Source organism: Lineus longissimus, chromosome 11 (genome assembly GCF_910592395.1).
Source record: "Lineus longissimus chromosome 11, tnLinLong1.2, whole genome shotgun sequence".
Taxonomy (NCBI): domain Eukaryota; kingdom Metazoa; phylum Nemertea; class Pilidiophora; order Heteronemertea; family Lineidae; genus Lineus; species Lineus longissimus.
The window spans coordinates 15,964,807-15,987,574 of NC_088318.1; the positions used below are offsets into that span (position 1 = coordinate 15,964,807).

The following is a 22,768-nucleotide window of genomic DNA, read 5'->3' on the forward strand; positions in this document are numbered from 1 at the left end:
ACGTGTTTATTTCCCATTCACATTTATGTCTCAAGGCCACGCTGCCTTGGCTGGGAACACTTTGCACCAAAAAACAACAATACAAAATTCTAATGATAGCTTTCTTTTATTAAACATTGCTACAATTACATGTACATGAATGTAGACATATAATATTAGTTATTGCAAATTCTCTTGATAAAAGTTACCTTTCTACAGTACATTTTCATTTTGCACACTTTTGTCTCCTGGTTAAGGTTTAACCACATTAGCACATACTGTGCAGACACCTGTTGAAGGGCACCTGTATGGAAGGCCTATATTACTTGCGATAGGCCTTGGTAATAGGCGTGCCTGGCTTCACCAGATTAAAGCTTTGACGCAGTTTACTGAATTGTCTCAACAGACGACAAGGGATGTGTCGACTAGTTATCAGGATGGCCAGTGCTAAAACATCTCTGCTAAACCTGCATTGTTCTTAGCACAGCACATACAGGACCAGTAAGGATATGTACAGAAACTTTGGCAATAAATGGAAAGCATGAACCTGATCAAATGTTTAGTCAACCAACATACAGGCAGTGAATTAGATAATGGTAAAATTAAAATTGAATTTCTTGCATTATAAACCCAGATTATGTCTGTAGACGTGTATGATACCAAATTTTATATGAATTTAATTTTGATTTTCATTTATGTGTCATTCGTACATGTATGTTTACAAGTTTTCTACATGTACAATGAAGATGGAAAATCAATAATTGACTTAATGACCTGAAGTCCTGGAGTTCACTAAAAGTGAAACAGTATCCTCACCTGTGGCGAGGGACATGTCACACAGTGGAACCTCTCTACGTGGACACTTCTGCCAGAGGACATATCTGTACAAATGAATCAACATTGGCTCAAATTTGCAATTTCTTTTCACCCATGTCTCAGTAGTCGGGAGATCACTTTGTAACAGACAGAAGTTAGCAGCCCAAAGGGTACCCTCTGTAGAGAGACTCCACTGAATTCACAACAATTGACAAAGCTCTATCTGGTAAATAAACATGGCAGCTCAAACATTCGAAAATGACTAGCTCATAATGAAGATTTACGATTGTTCCTTTAGTACGCAATAAGTGGGAAGGGCGTTTCAAAACATTGGCTCCATTTTGCATGCATATGTATGTGTGGTGGGATTGAAACTACAAATTGAACATTCAATTCGCTGTAAGATGTCAATAAGTATGACACGATGAGAGACATTCAGGTTAGAATTTGTAACAATTGACTGATTTAAAATGTCAATAAACTGTATAACGTCTGGAGTAAAAAACACATTATCACTTGCTACTTATTATCCGATGATTGCACGCGGCGCGGTAACCGTCGTCTTGCTCGATGATTATCCTGCACGCTACTAAAATGTTGCAAGAGTTCCTCGAATTTGATGAATTTTAATGTTGGTCTCATCCCTGGAGATTCACTCGGTGGGCCATTCCTGAAACACATTTAGGACAGTTAGGAAAATGGAACACAGTTAACAGAGCCAGCTAACAAAATCACTAATTAACGTCACAATGATGCATTGAATCTCACAAGACGTGACATGCTTCACAGTCTTCACTCACCTTTCCTCTGGAGGTAGGAATTGTGCTGGTGGAACGCAGTCAAGACGCCGATGAAGTGTTTTGAACGCATCACTTTGCGGTAACAGCATCAGGAGTCCGTACAAGCTTTTTAACAAGTAGTGGTTGCTGCGGACATCCAGCAGTTGGAGACGCAGATCTGAAAAAGTACAGAATGTCCTGATGGTATTGTGAACTGGTTCTAGTTTTAAATGAAACTAAGTGACTTGCAGGCAGCCAATCACTGCTACTGAAATTGTCTTGAGAAACCAAACTAAATAACACACAAACTGAATGGTGAACACTTTGAAATAAAGTAACCAGATAACTAGACTAGACTGTGGGGGACTGAAGCTGACTGTATAAGGTCTACTGCCCGATTCACGATGACCACATAGCTAAGAACTGGAAACGAGAATGAGACTCACAAGTAAATATAGGAGACTCTATAAGTTGTACTAGTTTGTCTATCTCTGTCAGGAAGTCGACTGTCACTTCAATATCACCGCTGATCAACAATTAAGGAATGAATGCACAACAAATCAGCTAGTCCTATTGTGACAGGTCTCAGAATCAAGAAACACAACAAATGCATGCAGCTTCAGTTCATCCAACGAACTTTTTCCAAACATCTCCAAAAACCTTCCACTTCCGTCATAATGATATCAGTCTCCAAATATCACTGCATCACTATGATATGCAGCCACTACCCTTGATTGTTTTCAGCAAGCAGATACTTTGCCACCTCTATGGGCTGGCTAGTCCGTCCCTGCTTCAAAAAGTTTGATCTTTTTCAAATAGCTGATGCACTACCCTGAGAGTGGAAGTTAGGAATTGTCACCAGTTTGATGCGAGGGGTTGACAATAGGGTGCATGCAACACGACTTGTTAAATGTATGATACTTATAGAGTCGTTCTGTAAAAAGGATACAAGAGGTGTAATATATCACAGGCATGTTTATAAGTCTGTGCCAGGAGACACAACGATACAGTCGCAATTGCACTGTGGCACCAAGACTTGTAAAGGCAACAGAACAACTTGCAGCTTTCCTGGAACAAAAAGGAAAAACGTTGAAATTATTCGCACAAAATCAGGTCAACAATCATTGCCTTTGGATTTATCATGACTAGGCGACACTGGCTTCGGCACATAGGACTCTTAGCTCTTTGCCTTGGTGTCCTCAAAAGTTGAGGGAAAAGAAGGTGATTCCACACTGACAGAGAGAATTCGTTATTCTTACCTCAGTTTTCAAATCCTTCAACTGCATTCTCAACTCAAACAACTCTGTTGACGTCAGTAAAATACTGTTGAGAGTCTGCACCATCTGACAGGCAAAGGCAGTGTCCTGCTCGTGAAGAAGGATCTCCGAGAGTGTCCGGTATATGTCCTCGGGATTTAATAACAAGCAGAGTTGCCTGAAAGAAAGTGGTCAAGATATAAAAAGGTTTGACTTTGACAATTCTCTCACATTCACACTGGAGACAAGAACATCGTCAAAGAGACTGCCACGCAAACAGCACCCAGAATGAAACTCACAACGTCTTGTTTTCAAGGCCAGCTTTTAGCCATCCAGTTTTCTCCATTGGTGTAAATCGTGTCAAGACATGAGTGCCTTACACTGCTTACATAACAACATAGAGTTTGAGAAAGTTTCAAGAGATTCACTCTTACTCTTTTCAAACGATCATGACCCAAATGGAACCATTACAATGTGCTGATTGAGAGCACAGCAAAAAAATCGTCATTCCAATCTCTTTTTGATAATTTTTGTGGTCAGTACTTGGAAACTGATGTCACGGAATGTGTGAAGTTTGCAACTTACCTGATGATGAAAGATCCTCGTCCTTCCAGTAATTGTTTATCCGTGCTGAATAGTTTAAGTAGACTAATAAGAACCTTTGGGAAGAATTTGTTCATTCCGTGTGACGATTCTAACGCTTTTTGGACCCCATCGGGAAGATTGTTACTGTCAGCTTTCCGTAAGAGGGCACCATTGCCTGCCGTACTGGAGGATATCTCGGCTAGAATCTCCAGGTCTAGTAAAACAACCTCATCGGAGGGGTCGGACAAGGCTTTCAATAGTAATGGGAATAATTCTTCCGCATGGCGGAATATCTGCAAGTGTAAATTTTCAAAATTAAAGAAATGAGTTCGCGCTCGATGCATCTTCAGACCGTTTTGTTTTGAGGAGGGTGTGAGGTCATTGTCTGTCGTACCAGTCATGTGACAAAAGTATCAATGAATTCAATCAAAACATGCACACTGTGCTGTGCTACTTGAGACAACACAAGGAAGTTTACAACAATACATTTTGCACCTCAACCGATCAGTTCTCCACAGTAGTCCTACCTTATTTGGTGTATATATATGAAGGTGGTAGATCCAACGCAACACCGCTATTCTAGTCTGCATTGAATCATGAACGAGTTGTCTCGCTAGCACCGCTACAACCGACTGAATGTCCAGCTGGATTTTAAGGGAACTGAAAAGAGTAAACAAAAATGAAATCACAATGTTGGCATTTCATAGTTAGCCCTGTACCAGTAGGGCATGAAAACGATTACATATTCAAATGACATCATTCTAAATGACGAACTTACTTTTTCTCTTTCTCTGTCTCCTCTTCTGTTTTCTCCTCCTGCGACCCTTCCTCCATTTTCAACTTTTCCTCAGCTCGCTTGGCAATGTCGTGCACTTCATCCTCAGGAGTATCCACATCATCCTCTGGACCAATCAGTTTCATTAGATTTGTGTTGACTGCCTTTGATGTTTCACGTATATCTTTGGCGGAGTCAAGGAGCGTAGAAAGTTCAATGGTGATGTTACAGTTCACTGAACAGGGATTGTTGTCATTTCTAACAGATGACTTCTGGTGGACAGACCCAATGAAGAAATTTAACTAGCAAATGATCTATTTTCAAAATGAAACAATCATTTGATCAAGTACTTATCAAAGACAGCACTCCTTGGCCAAAACATGCAGACCCAATTATAAATCTATTGATTTTTAATTGAAAGATAGGCAAGTAAAAGATATTTTAATGCATTGTAGGCCAACAAAATAGAACATGATGAGTGTAAATAAAATTTACATGACCAAGTTATGTCCTCATTTTTTAAGATAAGGAAGTTTTTTTGTGAATTAATAAGAGCATCGGCCAGATTCCCCTGCTGGTTGTGTGCAAAACCCCGGAAAGTGCTTTGAGCATACGATTGTGCAAATTATCATGGAAGGGCAATATTGAAAATGTTTACATGAACTTCTGGAATCCCAGCACCACATTTGACAAACAATATCATGTTTCTTGTCCACAAAAACTAACGTTGACCGATGACATCCAACCACCAGGAGGAGACATCAACAAAATATTCAAAATCATTCATCAAAGGATACTTCGTCGCTCGTCATCATCGTACGATAAACACGGCAAGATGGCGGTGAGGATTCCCGATGCAAATGGTAGCATCTCCCGCGAGGAAAGATTGACAAATTCTTTAATCCACAGGATAGCTGTATACTGAATCAGAGCATCCGTATAACCTGAAAGAATCAACATAACTCTGCTGGCTTATCACCAAGTGGTTTTCTCAACTTCTGATAAAATTCGATAGTATCTGACGAAATGCATCTATGAAACTTGACGAAAAATACACTTACCCCCTGATTGACAATGTGCAATAAGAATATTGATCATGGCAGCATAATTGGCATGCCCAGGAAACTTTCTGATTCCTCGTAAAAATTCACCAAATACGCCATCACACCTGCAACAGTAAGTTAGTTGTATGATATTTACACTACAGGGTCACCAAAATCAATGGCCATCTTTGATCACCAATTATCAGAAATACTTTCGATATTTAATGAGATTGGATCAGAACATCATCCTCGTGAAGAGAGACAGACTCCCAAACCATAGACTGAAGTCATCCAATCTGCCTGTGATTAGAATTGACTTCACAATTTACTAAATACGTATGGTGATACTCACATTTTCCTGATCTCGTTGCTATGATCGCCAAGGATATGAAATAGGCCGTCGAGGATCTCGGGCAGGAAGATGATCATGTTGATGTCGGGTACAGCATCAAGAACAGAAACCTGGAAACGATAAACCAGGAAGTACGTAATGTTGGACTGATGTTGGGAATGATATATAGGCTGGCAAAAATAAAGGTGTTTACAGTAGTTCTACTCACCCAGGATACAACAAACTGTCTAGCAAATGGATTCTTGGTGTAGATTCTCTCCCGTAGTAAGGGCATGAATGTGACTAGGTCAAACGATGAACTCTCAGCGACAATGTCCTGGAGAAAGAGACAGAACAATAGATATATAATGTGAAATCCTTCAGCCACAGCAATGTTCAATTGGAATAGATCATCACCAATAGCCCCACAGTTTTCAAACCAACAGATCACCGGCTTGGGTGGTGACTTCTTTTATGGGTCTTTAAATTAAAATTGTAGGATGTGACATTACTTTTTATAGGAATCCGACTGTGACATTGTACCACATGACATGTTCATCTAAAATTTTTTCGCATTCTGAGATCATAAACATCATACATAGGATACAAACTTTCATTAATCTGTCCAGCAGTTCAGCCCCGTTCTTTACATTCTGATCTGGGTCGGCAGCAAGCTGTAGAAGAAAATACAGGGCACATGTATCTGGCAAGTCAGCCGATTCTTATGACTTACAATACATGATCTATGTATTGTAAGCAGGGTCGCATATGCATAGAACATTTCAATGGTTTGGACGATATGTAGGAGTGGGAGTGATCACATATTTCTATTCAGAATTGTTATTGGAATCCTCAGCAATGCCCCCTCCAAAGTTTACTGGGCTTGGCCATTGTGATGTGAGATTTACTAGAGTGAAAAAAACCAATCATCAGAATGAGAAAAGAAAGCGGTCTTATTTAAAATTGTGTCTGTACCTATGTAACATACCTTACTCAAGCCATCAAATATATCGTTGAAATATTTGAGTGTAGAACCCCTTGCAACTTTCACTATATTATAGAGAGCTTCACACGCGTAGTAACGAACTCTACTGTCCGAGTCTGAGAAACATGACAGAACCGGTTTCACCAGTTCGGAGATGTATAAACTAGAATCCTGGAACGGGATTAGTGACATATGCATTAACGAAAAGAGTGCAGAACATCGAAATATCACAACAAACTGTACATTGGTGAAGCCTTTTCGAAAAATGCAGGTTTTTAATTTTAACAAAGCGAACTGCTAAAGCAAGGATTGGCCTGGGTTTAACAACACTTTTGCAAAGGTTGATTCAGGTATATACATCATTTAATGGCACTTTTTACAACAATTATAAGATATGTACATGTCTGCAACAAATCGAGCTGTAATTGATAGAAAGGTGTTCTCATTACAGAGGGGAGGTTCAACGCTAATGCTCAATTCTGGGATAAAATCAGTGTCTTTTTATACAGAAAGGGTGTTCTGCTCACAAAGGTGTTTACTAAGGGAGGTTGAATTATATATCATACAGAAACCTACAGTCATGCATGTAGAGGCTGGAATGGAAGCGTCAAATCTGGGAGTATTTAGGAAGCCTTTGTGCAAGAGAGTGAGGTAGGCAGGTTTTTCATGCTTGTTATGTTATGTTTGTTTTTACAAAAATGCAGGAGATAATGGGTTTGAATTGGACAGAGTGATTCATTGAAGGTACAGACAGCTGAAGGAAGAAAGTTTCAAGATGAGATGATTGATCTCCTTACACCTTATTTCTATGAGAAAGCTTCTAGTGAGTTAGTACTAAAAATTGAAGGGGTGCTAACCAACCTTCCCAAGAGCAATTGCCGAGGCAGCCAGTCCAATCAGCCCTCCATTTCTTAGATGTAGGCTACCTGACAAAGCAAAGTCGTGTCCGAGAACTTTTAACAATCGTGTGATCTGTACAGTATTGTTTACCGCATTAAAGTCTCTAACCATCCTAGAAGCAGAAAGATTCAAAAATAAGATAAACCAACCTTTCCCAGGGCAATTGCACATGCAGCGAGTCCTATTAACCCTCCTTTCCTTGGATGAGGGTTGGTTGATAAAGTAAAGTCTTGTCCAAGGACTTTTAATAATTTTCGAACCTGTGTAGTGTTGTTAAGTGCTACAAATTCTTTAACCATCCTACAAGTAAAAGTTTGAGAATATGGTGAACAGAACCAATAACTGGTAAAAGTAGACAACCACCACATCTAGATTTGAATAAGGGTGCTGACATAAAATATTTTTTCTTGAAATACGTGCATGCATTGCATCATTCTGGATTTTTAAAATACATTTTTAGCACTACTCAGGAGCTCAATGGATTGTCAAATATTTTTCATATTCCATTCTTCTAACTACAAACTTAAACAAAATATAAGCCAACCATAAACTTATATGGAGTGTACTTACTTCTCAATTTCTAAGGCTGCTGATTTCCGTTTTTCATAAAGTTTGTCGTTAAGTGCCCGCACACATGCAGCACTCAGCGGTGCAAAGTCCTTTTCATTCATTCTGTTTGCTTTGTTTCACTCAGCTGTGTGGATGAGGAATGAGTCAAGCAAAGATCAGAAGCATGAAACTCATTTGCCAGGGATTGGTAGTGAATGGTAGACCTCAATGTCCTCATCAGTCAGGGACTATAGGCCTCATTAGTCAATCTGCAAGCATTAAAATTTCACTTATTTATAACTGTGCTCAGTTTCACGAAAGCTATAGCTATGCACGCAAACTGGAAGGCTGTTTATGCCATAAGCCACTGTGACCATTTGTTCCAGGTGAAACGCATGACTCATTGACTGGTCAGTCAGACCATAGGCCCCTGAATGCTCAGACAGACAGTGCCCAAAACTTCTTTGAAAAGGTCCATTTGCAAGTGTACAGCCCAGCCGCCACTGTAAATTGTATTGCTAGTATGCTGTTTAGGCCTAGATCATCTAACAGTGTCACTGTGCGCTACGCAGTGTCAGTCAGCCACTGAGTCACTGAGTGTCCTGTCAGTGACTGACTGACAGTGACACTGAGAGACCGACAGAGTCTGAGACTGCCGAGTAAAGTCAGATTGAGATGGCCTGGGGTTTCAAGCGTCGGCATGATTTTTTCTATACTTCTTTCACTTTGGCAAAGCCAAAGTCGGGTAAACAAAATCTACCTCATCAGTTCTACACAATACCTATAACGTCTTTCATTTTCAGAGCTACTTGGTCCTAAAACTTTATAAAAGTCATAAATCCGCCAGCCACCATTTTGAAACAAATTATCATGTGATTACTGATGCCGCGTACAACAAAAATAACAAATCACCAAAATCCAAATCTGGCCGCTTATATCCCGAAAAACTTAGAATATTTTTTGCAAACCAAAAGAGAATAAAAGCGGAATAGAACTGGGGTTTACAGTGTGGTAGGCAGAGAGTGTATCCCCTAGGCCACCGAGGCAGCTTGCCGACCATTCCTTATCATATATAGGGCCTAGTCACTAGTGCTACCCCTATATCATATATGCTACCCCTACCCCTACTACCTAGGCCTAGGGCTAGGCTACCCCTCACCCCGCGTCCCGGGAGCCGAAACTGGGGGTATATTACCAACAAGGCATCGGAAGCCTTATAATCACTGGCAGGCCTGTTCGAAGAAGACGAATTGCTGCCAAAGCCAGGCGGAACAAATCAAATGTGCGCATGTACAGATCACGTCGTCCTTTCACCAGAAGGCCTAAGCCGACTTGGGACAATGCCTAGAGACACAGCGTGACAGCGATCCTTTGTTCAAGGTTAATTGCATGACTGGTCAGCGACTTTTTATCTTCCAGGACATGGCGAGCTCTGGTGCTGCTGATGGGGGTGCAATGGGTGACGGTGAGACCCGCAAGTCTGCTGACAGTGGATGTGACAAAGCTACATTGGAACCTGTCTTGGCCAACACCTCTGTTCGTCGGCCACCTCTGTTCAAAATGCTAGTATGTATTGGTCAAAAACTTTTCATTCCCATTCAAATTGACCTCTGAAATCAGTATCTCTAGATACACCAGTTTAAGAGTACAGGGCGGAGGCCTACCGTATATTATGAAGTTTAACCAAGATTTGACTAATTTGAGTTTTATTTAATTTCCAGGAGATAATGCGAAAAACAAAAAACACTGTGTTTAACATACAGAACAGCAGAGTTGTCAAGATGTTACAAGGCTCTGAAGACACTGAAAGGAATTTATGTGATATTGCAAGATGTCTTGCAGGTTGGTGTAAAAAGGCTTTTTTCAACACTAAGAATGTTCTACTTGTTGCTATTTCAGAATTAACAGAAGATGTGCGAATAAGTTACCCCCAATCAAAAATCGTACATAAATCAATGATATTTGCATAGCACCCAAAGAGCTTAGGGTTTTCTTTAAGGCGTGGTTGCTGCCATATTCCTGTATAAAGCACAAGAGTTGGATCCATATTTTTATCGGAGCGCAAGAAAAAGCCCTTTTACCAGATTGCCATCCATTATGTATGAAACTGGCTTTCATCTAGCATTAGGATTAAACAACTCCTAAAAAACTTGCTATAGGCTATCAATACATACTCTGAGCAGGTCATAAGTAGGTCTTATGGCGTTACATAAGTTAATACTGTTGCCATGGTGAACATAATGGTATTTACGGATGAGTACTTGCCAACTCGCCCGGTCCACGGTTGGACCATCGTGGGCCCAGCTGAGAAAAATTCCAAGGCAAAGGGTTTTGTATCCTCTTTTGCAGATTTTAATCAGAAACAGGCGGAACTTCTTCTGCAGTTACTTCATCTAGTGGTGTTCTTGGGGCAAGTGAGTCGCAGCTGCATATGGGATTGGGTCACGGCTGTCCGAGGAGAGAAACTTGTGTCCAAAGACTATAACGTGAAAAAAGTGGGTTTACTTTTGGGCGGACGATTTGCCAGGTTCTTCCATTTAACTGTTGTGAAAGAGGGCTTATTTGTCAATCTTGTGAAGGCATCAGCGTTGGGGAGAGAATTGGAAGAAGCTACGAGACCTACACCTGCTAAAGAAAACATCCCATCTTGCTTGAAGACTTGTAAGTCCAATATATATATCACACTCAAGAATAACTTATTTTTGACCAGGCCTCTCAATCACCTCTATAAGACACTGTTTGAGGCTGTGTAGCCTCAAATTAAGGGGTGCTCAAATGGGGAGGGGAGTTTTCAAAATCATTGTTCCAAAGTAAATATTTGTAGTAAAGCAATGAAATCATGACTTTTTCTTTCAAATACATGAATCATGTATCGTAAGAAAATGAATGTATGATGTTTTGATGTTGCAATAGAACTCGTCAGTTTTTGCTTTGATTTCAGGGAGCCCAGACCAGCAGAAGGCTTTAGCAAGTAGGTTTGCTATCGCTCTAAAGAACAAAAGAAACCTCATCATTCTAGCGTGTGCCTGGAATTCAATTGTTCAAACGCGGGGTTTTAGGAGATGGCTCCGTCAGAATCAACCTACGGAGCTTTGTGAACAGCAGTTTCCAGCAGTTCTACGGTATCTTTTCGATGAGCTGAATTTAAATAGCAGAGAAGTCAAGATCATTGGTCAGGCTGTTGTGCACAGACAATTATGTGTCCGTTCTTCTATTGCTGAGTCGAAGGAAGAAGACAAAGCACCATCAAAGACTAGCACACAGACTGACAATTCCCAAAATGTGCAGGTACAGTCAGTCGGGCCTTGTAAAGTTCCTACGTCGTCTGAAATTTCTCAGGCTACGGGTACCCTCAATCCAACTGTGAACCAATCTGGTGCTCAGTTTTGTGCGGCACCCACTGCGATGGCCAGTGTGGGAGGTGCTGGGGCCAGGGGTATGACCAACTCGCACAGTATTAACCAAATTCCAACAAGCTCCGTCAATGATCTTCAACATTCAGTACCCGGACAACAGCTGAATAACATGAATTGCAACCCTGTGAATGTTCAGAAAACCTCTAAGCCTAATCGTACAAGTTCGCTATTTCTAGTTCCTCCACCACCTCTACCGACACCGCTATATCTTGGCTCGCACTTCCGTCCTTCACACCAGCAACCAGTGAGGGATGGCTATTGCAATAACATGGTTAATTATGTTGATGAAAAGGCCCCACCCTTATCAGAAGAGCTCCAGGTACCGCCAGCTCCTCCGGCACCAAATATGGTTCCAGACGTTGTGTTAGAGGACACAACTGCTGGGATCATCGCATCGCTCGGCTGCCAAGAAGATTTGGTGAATGCAAGCCTGATTGAGGAAAGTCTTGTGGAACGAATGCAAGTTGGTGTCCTCGCTGACTTGGGCGTGGCAGACATCCATGCCATGCCGTGTGTCCGAGAACTCGAACGCAAGCAAAGTACAGTGAATGAGCTACTCCTGAGCTACTTTGCGGTGTACCCAGTTGTTACGTTACATGATTTAAGGCATCATATCCTCAAAACTTTCGACATCCGTGATTTTCGACAGCTTGGTTTGGGGCCGTTTTCTAAGCAGCCAATGCTCCTACGGTACTTCAAGACAATCCCAGCATTACGTGACATTTTGAAGATACAAGCATCGAATGTTTATGTTCACCTTCAGTCCTACCTTCAAGAGTTCTACATCGCGGAACTCCACATCACACCTACGGTCTCGCTGGACAGGTTTATTCTCTACCTGAAGGCAAAGTATGGTGTCGATGATGAACACCGTCTCGGGATCTATTTCAGAGATTTCTTGGCTGCTCAACAGGTTCGTACATTCTTGAATAGTTTAAGGTAGTGCTCACGAAGTTTGCTGAGCTGATTCCATAGATGCAGTTGTCAGCTATTTTGATGTGATTTTGGGAAAATGATGCAAATAACTCACTTGGTAATTTTTTCCTCTTTCAGAGTTGAATATTTTCAGAGGTTCAAAATTCTGAAAAATTTTCAAAGTCAAAACTTTTTTGGGACTGATCATGTTTCTTCATTTTGAGCAGAAAAAAAAAGTGAAAAAAATATTTGGACTTACAAATGTCTATACGGTGAGCACAATGGCCCCTGGCCATTTCATTCCTCATTCAAATCAATATTTTGTTTGTCCCCTTCAGGAATTTAGAAAAGTTTTACACGACATAAAATTCCACGAATCAGCACGAAATAATGCACTTAAACTGAGGAAGACCCATAAAAAAGCAACCTGGCATGCGATGCGGAATCTGAAATTCACGCTATTTCCTAACATAGCTCACAAAAATAGCCGAGATAACGACTTGATAATGGATGAGAAATTCTGGGATATGGACGCGGCAGTTTTGGTCGAGAGAGTTTTCAGGAAGGTTGAGGTTGTATGTGCGGCGATTGAAGCTGGACGTGACCTCCTTGGTGACCTGTCGCTTACAAATGCACCATACACCAGTCATGTCCTGAGAGATTTCTTCGTGCATTTGGAGGAGGAACCATGGTTGCATGAGCTATTCAAATTATGCATTTGCGTTGGGAAGAGTGACTATAACAACAAGATGCCCAAGTTATCGTCACTTTTGGACTCCCCTGATGGTAAATCCTGTCATAAAAGTTCAGCCTGTCCTGATTCCTCTCATGGCCTGAAGTCAATGAGTAGTGAAGTATCAGATCATGAGAGTCCATTTACAATGACTTGCTATCGTGAGGGCCAGGAGACAATTATGGACATCATTAGACAGTGCGGTCTGGAGTACGAGGGCCCTGAGGACAAGGTAAGTGACGACCTGCCAAACCTTAATTTTGGACAAAAGGAACTTCTTTGGCGAGAAACTTGGCTGGAGTATCTGTACCCTATGATTCCTACTTTTCCCCTTTGGAATGACATGTTTTACCTTGTATTGATTTTTATGCTGGCCGTGTAATTGTTTGAATTTGATATAGGCCTGATGATTTATGTAATAGAAGACTTGTGTAACTGGCACTGATAACCTGACAGATGTTTGCTATATGTAGAAGGCTTGAAATTATATCAATTATATTTAAGGTTGAGACCGTAGAGGCTGTGTTGCTGTCACATTTCTTCGCCCAAGGGGTGCGTTCCGTTGAGCAGCTTGGTGAAGGAGGAACGAGATATTTGGTGGATGTGGTCGAGAAGATTCAGATGCCGGCAAACCAGACAAGTATTTGGTATGAAAGTGCCGTCTGCTCAAATTCAAGGTGAGAATATCATATAATACCTATGAACCTTTAACTATTTATCAATATCTGACAGAAATCACGTGACCATGAATGGCTAAGTAGTGATGTATCATCAGTGCAACAGTATGATATCAGCCACAAGGGGAGAAATATAAACATGCAGGTCAATGGTTTTGCTTTTTAGCTTATCACCTCAATAGTATGAGGCCAAACTTCAGGGTGTAGTTTATACTTCAACATTTCTTTCAGAGTTGTAACGTACAAGGGTAACGTGTCCAACCTCGGCCTAGGCTTGTTGGGTTCAATAGGTACAGAAGAGGCGACCAGTTGTCTTCTGAACTGTCCAATCTTGGAAGACATGGCAGAGTGGAGCAGCTGGGGTTTGGTGTTTGAACCAGAGTTTGGCAGTCTACGAGGTTTCATCAGAGACAATATGAGTAAGTTTTCATTGGTAGACAAACGAAAATCAAGAATAACTGAAAAAGAACAAACCAAGTGCACGACCCTTGATAAATAGTACTTCCCATCCTTTTCATTCCTTTCATACATGTATGATTTAATTATTCTCCCACTTTTGATATCATCTCAGCCATTTTCCTTTCAATGCAGCAAATATTTCTGCTTTGGAAACAAAACCTGGTACCTTGCTCCGGATCCCACTGACTGCCTCAATGGACGCTTTCACCGCTGCCATTCGGAAGAAGAATGTCTCTATAGCCTGTGGCCAGCTCGTTGGTTTGGTCGTGTATCACCAGGGGGACAAGGTGACGTTGCTGGATGAACTTGCTGAGGTGATGCTACAGGTGCTGAGGGAGGTGAATGATGCGGAGATCGCAGAGGAGACGGCCAAAATGGTGGATGCGATGTTGGAAGGTGAAGGAGTGGAAGGTGTGCACTTATGTCTTCTAGGCCAATCGACATTACCTAGTGATTTGACCTTGTTAGCTGATTTTGCCACCCATCTCTATTTATGATGTGAAGTCTTTCCGGGCGTCATTTCACCATTGTGGTTTAGAAAATATCTATTGGTCAAAAAGTGTGAAAGGCTGTTGACTTGTGGATTTCAGCTGATCTAGTGTACAAGGAACTTTCTCCTCTTCTTACAGACTCGATACCCAGTGAGAGCAAACGTGGTGTCACTCACATTGTCCACAGCAGCCTGATGAAGTTGCCATTGTTGATCTGTGAACTTGTTGCTGAGAAGGTAGGTCAGAGATCTGTAGTATTATATTGAGGACCGAGACCAGACCTCCTGACTTCACTCCTGTAAAGGTGACCTCCATGGAATCTTTTTGTCCTTGAGCAAGGCACATAATGTTGCTTGCTTCTGTCCACCTAGTAGTATATAGAGTATATGCTCCATCTGAATGACAGTAATGACATGAACTGCTGTATGTTTGAAGAACTGAACAACTTCATCATCGTTAGTGCTCAGTGGATTCTCAACAGAGTTATTACAAAGTTTATCTTCATTTGGTTCCAGCTATTCCTTTCGCCCCTGTGTATTGTGTTGGATCTGAGTGAATCCAAGGTGCGTGATCTGATGAGTGACCTGAGCCACCCGATCCAGGAGAGGAACAAACTGTGTCAGCTCGGTCTGGTCCTACAGTATGAGGCATGGTACAAGCTGTTCATGCAGAGGACAGAGAAGATGGAATGTCCTGTTGATGGGCCATCTCTCGAGGTGAGTCAGATTGTAAAATTTGTACCGAAAGACCGAGGGTGAAGCGTCAAACTGCCAGCAACTTACGCCTTGACTAAAATGGCCTTGGACCAGTCAATAATCATACAGCATTCAAGTTCACTGGTGCAGTCAGGTCGCAGGTGGTCAGCGCCTTGAGTATGAATATAACTTCTTGGGATTGAATGAAAATTGTTGAAATCATCAATATCGCACTGGACCCAGATGATTTTTGTATTTTGTGATTTCCCTTAATTTCTAGGATGACCTGGTTGATAACAATGATAGCACAATTGAGGTTCAAGAGCCTGAAAATAGAAGCTTGGACATCCGCATTGATGGTATCTTAAAGGGTGAGAAAGTTGCTCGTTTTTAACATAAAATCTAATGCACTTCCAACAGCTTCTGTAGCTCTTTATAATGGCCTAGTTCCACTAGAATATGAGTAGCTAGTCACTTGTAATACTAATAGATACACATGTACATGTAGATACATGTCTTGAAGGCCTCTGTATTGTCTCGGGTACTGGGCAGAACCAGTTTAACATTGGTGTGGTTAAAACTAACTAAATATGACAAAAGGAGACATCTCCAGATAGTGCTTAAAACTCAACAGAGTATAACACGCTCGTGAAAGAACCTTGGCACTCGTCAACTATTTTCTCCAATCGCCATATTTCAATCTAGGTTTAGTTAGTTTGCTTGTTTCTGTCGTAGGTAAACATGCTTCAATCAAACTTCCAAGTGAAGACAAGATGGTCACATACCTTGAACGGAAAAAACGTGATCTTGAGCACGAGGTGAGAGTTGTTGTGTGACATTTTGGTATCAGTGGCAAATTGCTGGGTTATTTGTTCATGTGTTCTGCATTCTGTGGAACGTGATCAACAATTACAATGACACCTCCCTAAGTGGACACCTCTCTATTAAAGACACATTCTCTATTAATGACCGTGCATTGTTGTCAAGTTGGATGATTACCAATATCGTAATTGATATCCGACTATAAACCAAAATTTTAAACTTTACCTTCTGATGTCTTTTATTAGATTTCTTATATTGTTTGTTTGTGTCTTTAGGAGGGAGAATTAGACGACTCGTCAGCAGCGGAAATATCTGAAGTAGATGACCAAGAAGAGAAGGATGCAGAAAGATTGTTGGTTGATATGGAGCAGAAATCTCTGGTGACAGTTGTTGAGAGTGATGGCAGTCAGGCATTTGAGACAGCTAGTCGGCCCTTAGCCAGAGCTAAGTCTACGGAGCGCGGTAAGCCTTATGAAGCCTTGCACTTCAGTTGTTCCGTAAATCTAGCATGAGAAATAGGCCTGAAAGAGGGAACAGAATTCGCCATCTTGGGAACAGCAAACTGAAAGCATAAGATTAACTGAGGGCTCTCAGGTAATATTGGCACAGCTCAGGCAATGCTCGCTCATATAAATAAGGAATGAACGCAGTACAGAAATAGCAAGTCGCCGGCACGTGAATCAGATTTGAACCGCTGATTTTTAGATTGCCGGTCCACTGCTCTACCGTTGTTGTTGATGTGCTTCTTTCTTATTTTATGCGAGTACTGAACCAAACTTTTCATCCTGTTGTTTTTGTTACTAGTGATAGCAGACACCATCATGGACCCATGTAAGGCTGGTGCACTCTTCTTTGATGACAAGTGGAAGGTAAGTGGGTTTCCACTTGAAAGTACATGTATATGTGGTGATTAGTCGATGAGGACATCAACTAAATTCTTGCGGAATTGTAGCAGAAGGGCTCCTGTAGTGTTCATCAAAAGCGGAGAACAAACTGTATCGTGTCCAAGAGAAAACGTGTTGTCACACGCAGAGGGAACGCCCTGGGCAAGAATAAGATAGCTACTAAATCTTGGCAAATTGGCTCGTTGTCTATAGATTGCATATCCTATTCAATATAAGCAATAAGCTCTCTTCAAAGCTTGTATTATTGTTCCCTGATGTTGACTCTGACGTGTACCAAAATGTGTAAGCTCTCAAATATGATGAATTTCTATCTGTGTTTCAGGATCAGTCTAAGCACACTCTTATCATGGCGCTGGTTGCCATCAAGCATCGCTGGAGCGAATCTGTCAACTATTCGCTGAAAGAACTCAGGTCAAATGTCCAGATACTGACTAACAATGGTTTCAAGAGTCCAGTCAAGTCAACCATTCACTTTGGCCCAGCGTTTGGATGTAAGGTCGACTTTCAGAAGACTTTTCCAGGTAAGTTTGTTTGTGTCTGACTTACTGAAGGCATGCAGGTGATGAGACAACTGCAGTGATGTAAAGAGACTTTAATGTTTGCATTTAAAGAAAGTCTCCCTGGTAATGCTTTTACTATTTAGTATTTGGCCTTACCAAATTTGGCAGAAACGTCACATCTCATCTCAATTGGTATTCAACACTTTCCAGGTGTTGAGTGGAACATTGTGGATGCATGTTACATGGAGGATTTCGTCCCAAGCAGTTCAACGAAGAGTTGGAAGGACTTTTTTCAGGAGCTTGGCGTGTTTGATTGGCTAGCGCTGCGGAGGATGAACACAGAGAAACAACGGGATGAGTTGGTAGGCAGTGACGAAAAATCACTTTGAAGACCTCTTCTTCTTTCTCTTCTCCTTCTTTTACGGTAGAACCTCTCAATTATAAATACCCTTCAGGCTGACGAATTCTGTCTTCAGTCAAGTGATGTCCTTATTACAGAGGTCAAATTCAATGAAAGTGACCAGTTTGGGACCTGCGTACTTGTACTTGCTTAACCTGGAATGGGGGCACCTGTCTACCGCATTTCATCTATTGAGAAAATTTGTTTTTCAGGAATCGGGCCCCTTGTCGAGCTGTATGCCGTATCTTCTCTCCTACGAATCAACAAAAGGAAAGCAATACGATTATTTCAGTATAAATGACGTCATCTGCAGTGACATTGTCAGCTTGCAGGTTGACCTGTGCAAGGATGAGTATGACCATATGAAAGCGTTGTATCAAATCTTCTCGAAGGATTTAGATGTTCTGAAACAGCATTTGACGTCGACACTTTGCCTCTGTGATATTGTCGACAATATGGACAAGATTCACGAAACTGACATCAAAGTCGAAACAACCTTTTGTCAGTATTTGAAAATACTGGAATGGATACCGGTTAAGCAGACAAATTTCGTTCAGTTCTTGAAGGAAGGTGCTTTTGTTGGGAAGGAGGAGCTTCGATGTGCTCAGATCAAGGACGTCTATATTCGGATTCCAGAAATTGAGCGAATTCTGGCGCACACTGTGACATATCTTGACGATGACCTCGACCCAGATTTAGCCGTCCTGCTTGGAGCAAAATCGACTCTGACGTACCACAATGTTCTTGAACATTTCATCAGCTGGTGTTGCTGTGACGAACCGGAATCCTCTGAAGCTAAATTCATCACTTCTGTCCAACATATCAAGAAAGTCTACCAGTATTTCAAAGACCATCTCCCACCGGAAAAGCTGAAAGCATTTTGTGAGTTGCCGTTTGTGTTCGTACCGGACGAGTTCTGTGATCGTGACTATATGAAAGTTTCCGGGCGGTTTTATCACCTCAATCAGGTCTGTGTGCATGACCCGTTGTACATTCTCACAAACTACTCATCGATGCAGGAGTCAGTGAAATTGACATGTCTGCAGCCCCTCGAACCACACTATGATGAGTTTGTGTCGTTCTTCATGGATATCGCTGCAGTAGAGTCAATGCCACGGCTGAAGGACTATCTGACGGTGATCGAGACTATCGTTGGGAAGAACGATGATATGAAGTCAGATACTTACATCATGTTTAGTATCATCGGAGATCAGCTCTCACAACTTCAGGTAAGGAAGCACTGAAGAGTTGAGATGCAAAAGCCTCTGAAAGCAATTCCAAAGACACATTAGTTATTATTGCAAAATGAAGCTGGCAGCGGCCTGGGTCTTAATACCAAACCATGTCAATGCAAACCCAAAGGATCCGATAGAGATGTAACATTTATTGCATAAACCTTTATAGTCACTTTTGTCCACTTCCAGGCAGAGGAGTTAGGTTATGTTGAAAACATGCTGAGAAAATTCCTTGGTCCTAAGAAGATGTTTCCGACCCTGCACGATGAAAACGTGAGTCTCGATGACCATCCATATGTGTGCTATGTGGGAGAGGTGCCAGAGTCGCTCATGAGGACGTTCTCAAGGATGTCCGACCTTCATCTCATCAAAGTTGAGAACCTAACAGGTAGATCTTCTCATAACATATTTGAGTAACCTTAGACAACCTAGTCTATGAGCTGCTGCAAACTGGTAGCGCATCTGTCAGGTGTAGGAAACAGTGATCACTCCGAATAATTACGAATTATCAAAACCTTTTCGACATAACGGTTCATAGCAAATCTCTCTAGAATCACTTTCCCCTGCTATCACTTCGTTGTGGTGATTTTACTTATGGGTGATGTTTTTTTCCGCATAGTTTCTGAACCGTGCGTCAGCATGGGTAATACCAAGACATTCATGTCTGTCTGTGGGATCCCCGATATCTGCGAGGCAATCACAACCAAACTTGAAACAGATGATAGGCTGCGTTACTTGGATGCTGCACTGAAACGAAACATAAAATGGCAGGCAAGGATGATCAAGGCTTTCCTCAAGAAGCGTCACCCAGAAGTTGCTGATCAGTTAACCGAAAAGAAAACCTTGCTGAAAATACATGATATGAAGTTTTACAAGGTGAGCAGCACTGATAACATAGCATGGCTCAGCACTTCTGCATGGTTGTTTTCTTTGTAAGAGCCTCAGTTTTAGGCAACCAATGTTTCAATGTTGTCATTCAGGATAGGCATTGCTGGAACGGGTGATAATTGAAGAATTTTGCATCTAATATTGCCAGGCACTGAAGTAGTGGAAGCATTAGACATAGCATGATCTCTCTAATGTTGTGTTTCTCTCCCCAAGGTGAGCAAACTCGACCTCGTCTATGGCCTGAACGATAAACCCAACTACAAGCACGTGGAGAGTCTGGTCTTCCATTACGAAAAGGAGCTGTCTGCAGTGTACGTCTTGGGGGAGATTGGTCCAGAGGTCAATACGGAGATAAACAACTTCCTGGCTGATTTCCTCAGCTATGGGGAAGAGAATGTTTCAGCAGACATCAGGTAAATTTTACTCTGGATTATCATTTAGTGCAGGCTTGGCTAGTTACAAGATGACAGCACCTGAAGGTGTAAACATAAGTCTTAAAGAGACAGTACAGGACAGAAAACCACCATTACATAGTGTATGGGAACATGAGAGAGCTGGAAAGCTAACTGTTTTCTAGTTAAAGAGCTTATTTCTTAGTTAAACGTCTCTTCATCAAGTCTGCATGACACCAACTCACTCATCAAGTACCTCATGCTAATAAGGGTATTTCCAACTCCAGATTGTTCCTGAAAGATGTCCTTCCCCTTCTGGAGGAACTAGACTTGATGTTCATCAAAAGTGTCAAGGAAGGAGACGCACCAGAGCCCACATCACCTCACAGAAAACGAAGACACAAGGCCGACTCCGGGCAAGCTTTGAAGAAACCAAAGCATGAACCTGTGAGATCTCTAAGTGAGGCGGGTAAATCTATTGAGAATCCTCATAAACTTCAGGTGCACCATACAGGTTCTTATAACAAGCAGTCAAACGTTATAGGGGGTGTTGTTGGTAGTCAGGGAGCCCACATCAGCCAGGTTGAACACTGTGCACAGTTTGGAACTCCATCTCACTGCTACCAAGGCAGGAACATGTTTCAAATGAATACGTTCAGAAATGTGAATACTTCTACAACTACTGGGACAAGTCCGAGCATTTCTCAATGCGACATCAATGCAATTGGAGAAAGTGCATTGAAATTGGTGACTGCACAGTTAGAATACAAGGACAAGAGTAGCCCTCTTTCAATCAATTCTAACAGTTTGTGTTCAAGGCTTGACAAATCGGTCGAAATGACCCCTCGTCCTACTGGCACTAGCCAGTCAGACTCCGTGATAGGTTCAGATGTGTTAAACTTTGTGAAATCTCAAATGGTGTCTAAGGATAAAGATTCCATCTTAACTGCAGCAATCGCAAAAAGTACATCGAGTGTGCCTGCTGCTAGTCAAACTCATCAAACTCATCGGATACCTGGTGCTTCAAATGATGTGGAGCAGGACCCACCCAATGAGAATTTCCTTCAAGCTCGGCAGAACATTCAGATGATGATCAGGGGTCAGTTCCAAAACTATTCAGGGAAATCGTAACTCACATAAAAAGATGGTGTGTGTAACGTTTTAATATGAATAATGGTTGTGAAATACCGGTGATGATTTCAAAGTGTTACTGTCTCTGATGTACGGAGTCTGTTTCTACGATAAGATGAAAGTAGAAAAATAGTTCTGAATTCATCTCCACAAATCTCTATTTTACTGTTAGTCGCTGTGTTGATATTGTCTTTGATAAGTTTTACCTGTTGTATTACAGTTTAATGTTTTATTGACTTCTAAGTGAATACTAGCACTCAGTAGCGTCGTGTTATGACATAGAATTGAAATTGGATGGAATCTTACAAGTTGTTTGAACAGCTCTGTCATTTCCTTGCGACAGGACATGATTCTTGACTCGTTCTGCCAGTTGTCAACATGAGGTATAATGATTCAGGGAGTAAGGAGTACTCAACAGAAAGGACTTCAGAGATGTAATCTTATTTCCTTTGTCATTTTCCACATGAGCTTGTGCTCCCACTCAGCAAGTATATTTTGTTAATAAACGATCGATTGAGATGAGTTGAATTTTGTGACATGGAGTTTTTTCTCCTAATACTACTTACATATTTGTATAGACAAAGATCCAATAAAAATCTTTAGTTTTTGAAAATTCCTATTGAAAATGAATGATTTCTGCATGGAGGAAAGACAGTTGAAGGAGTAGAAAATGTAGTCAGAGTCTTCTTCTTTAACATTCTTTCTTCTGAATAGTCGTTGCATACCATTCTGGTTGGCAACAGTCAGGATTATTGGCCTAGAGATTCGGACTTAGACCAGGGAAGAGGAGTACATCACGATAGCCCTGGCATAGGCCCCAGCCAGGAACAAGGAGTATTGGGTGTATATCTCATTCAAAATTCTAGGCAAAATTTAAGTAAAGTGACTTGCCTAAGATGATGCTTGTGATCTAATTTTCAAGACATTAAGACTTAGTATCAATCTGATAAGATCTACTTTCGGGTTATCAAAGGTCTTATTCAACATCTAACACGGTTGTACTACATCTACACGTCGGAGGGTTTTGAATTGAATTTGAAATAGTTTTGATAGGTCACTTGTCTAGTATTCATAAATCTCATTAAGGAGAGACTAGCCCCAAAGGCAATGA

At 41.4% G+C, this 22,768-nt stretch overlaps 2 protein-coding genes across 4 annotated transcripts; one reads left to right on the plus strand and one right to left on the minus strand.

Moving 5' to 3' along the window:
• Nucleotides 1–93: 93 nt before the first annotated feature.
• On the minus strand, nucleotides 94–8,860 carry LOC135495935 (protein VAC14 homolog). Of its 3 annotated transcripts, none has more exons than XM_064784967.1 (17): nucleotides 8,780–8,860; nucleotides 8,020–8,267; nucleotides 7,411–7,561; nucleotides 6,553–6,720; nucleotides 6,176–6,238; nucleotides 5,794–5,901; nucleotides 5,586–5,695; nucleotides 5,252–5,358; nucleotides 4,988–5,134; nucleotides 4,194–4,374; nucleotides 3,943–4,075; nucleotides 3,416–3,708; nucleotides 2,834–3,008; nucleotides 2,524–2,642; nucleotides 2,021–2,100; nucleotides 1,596–1,752; nucleotides 94–1,465 (listed from the first exon to the last, which is right to left on the minus strand). In XM_064784967.1, the coding sequence occupies exons 2-17, from the start codon at nucleotides 8,118–8,120 to the stop codon at nucleotides 1,315–1,317; spliced, it is 2,244 nt and encodes a 747-aa protein (XP_064641037.1). In that variant the 5' UTR covers nucleotides 8,121–8,267; nucleotides 8,780–8,860; the 3' UTR covers nucleotides 94–1,314. The 3 variants fall into 3 exon arrangements, with proteins under 3 accessions (XP_064641037.1, XP_064641038.1, XP_064641039.1); XM_064784968.1 differs by lacking the exon at nucleotides 7,411–7,561 and adding an exon at nucleotides 7,599–7,749; XM_064784969.1 differs by having other exon boundaries at nucleotides 8,020–8,143; nucleotides 8,780–8,854.
• A 69-nt stretch (nucleotides 8,861–8,929) lies between these two features.
• On the plus strand, nucleotides 8,930–22,215 carry LOC135495823 (uncharacterized). The gene is made up of 22 exons (XM_064784795.1): nucleotides 8,930–9,009; nucleotides 9,418–9,564; nucleotides 9,720–9,840; nucleotides 10,348–10,659; nucleotides 10,940–12,327; nucleotides 12,668–13,294; nucleotides 13,567–13,739; nucleotides 13,971–14,158; nucleotides 14,331–14,609; nucleotides 14,828–14,925; nucleotides 15,205–15,405; nucleotides 15,665–15,755; nucleotides 16,120–16,202; nucleotides 16,482–16,668; nucleotides 17,011–17,075; nucleotides 17,434–17,632; nucleotides 17,822–17,973; nucleotides 18,224–19,240; nucleotides 19,436–19,634; nucleotides 19,866–20,122; nucleotides 20,348–20,547; nucleotides 20,814–22,215. The coding sequence occupies exons 2-22, from the start codon at nucleotides 9,421–9,423 to the stop codon at nucleotides 21,655–21,657; spliced, it is 6,825 nt and encodes a 2,274-aa protein (XP_064640865.1). The 5' UTR covers nucleotides 8,930–9,009; nucleotides 9,418–9,420; the 3' UTR covers nucleotides 21,658–22,215.
• Nucleotides 22,216–22,768: the final 553 nt, after the last annotated feature.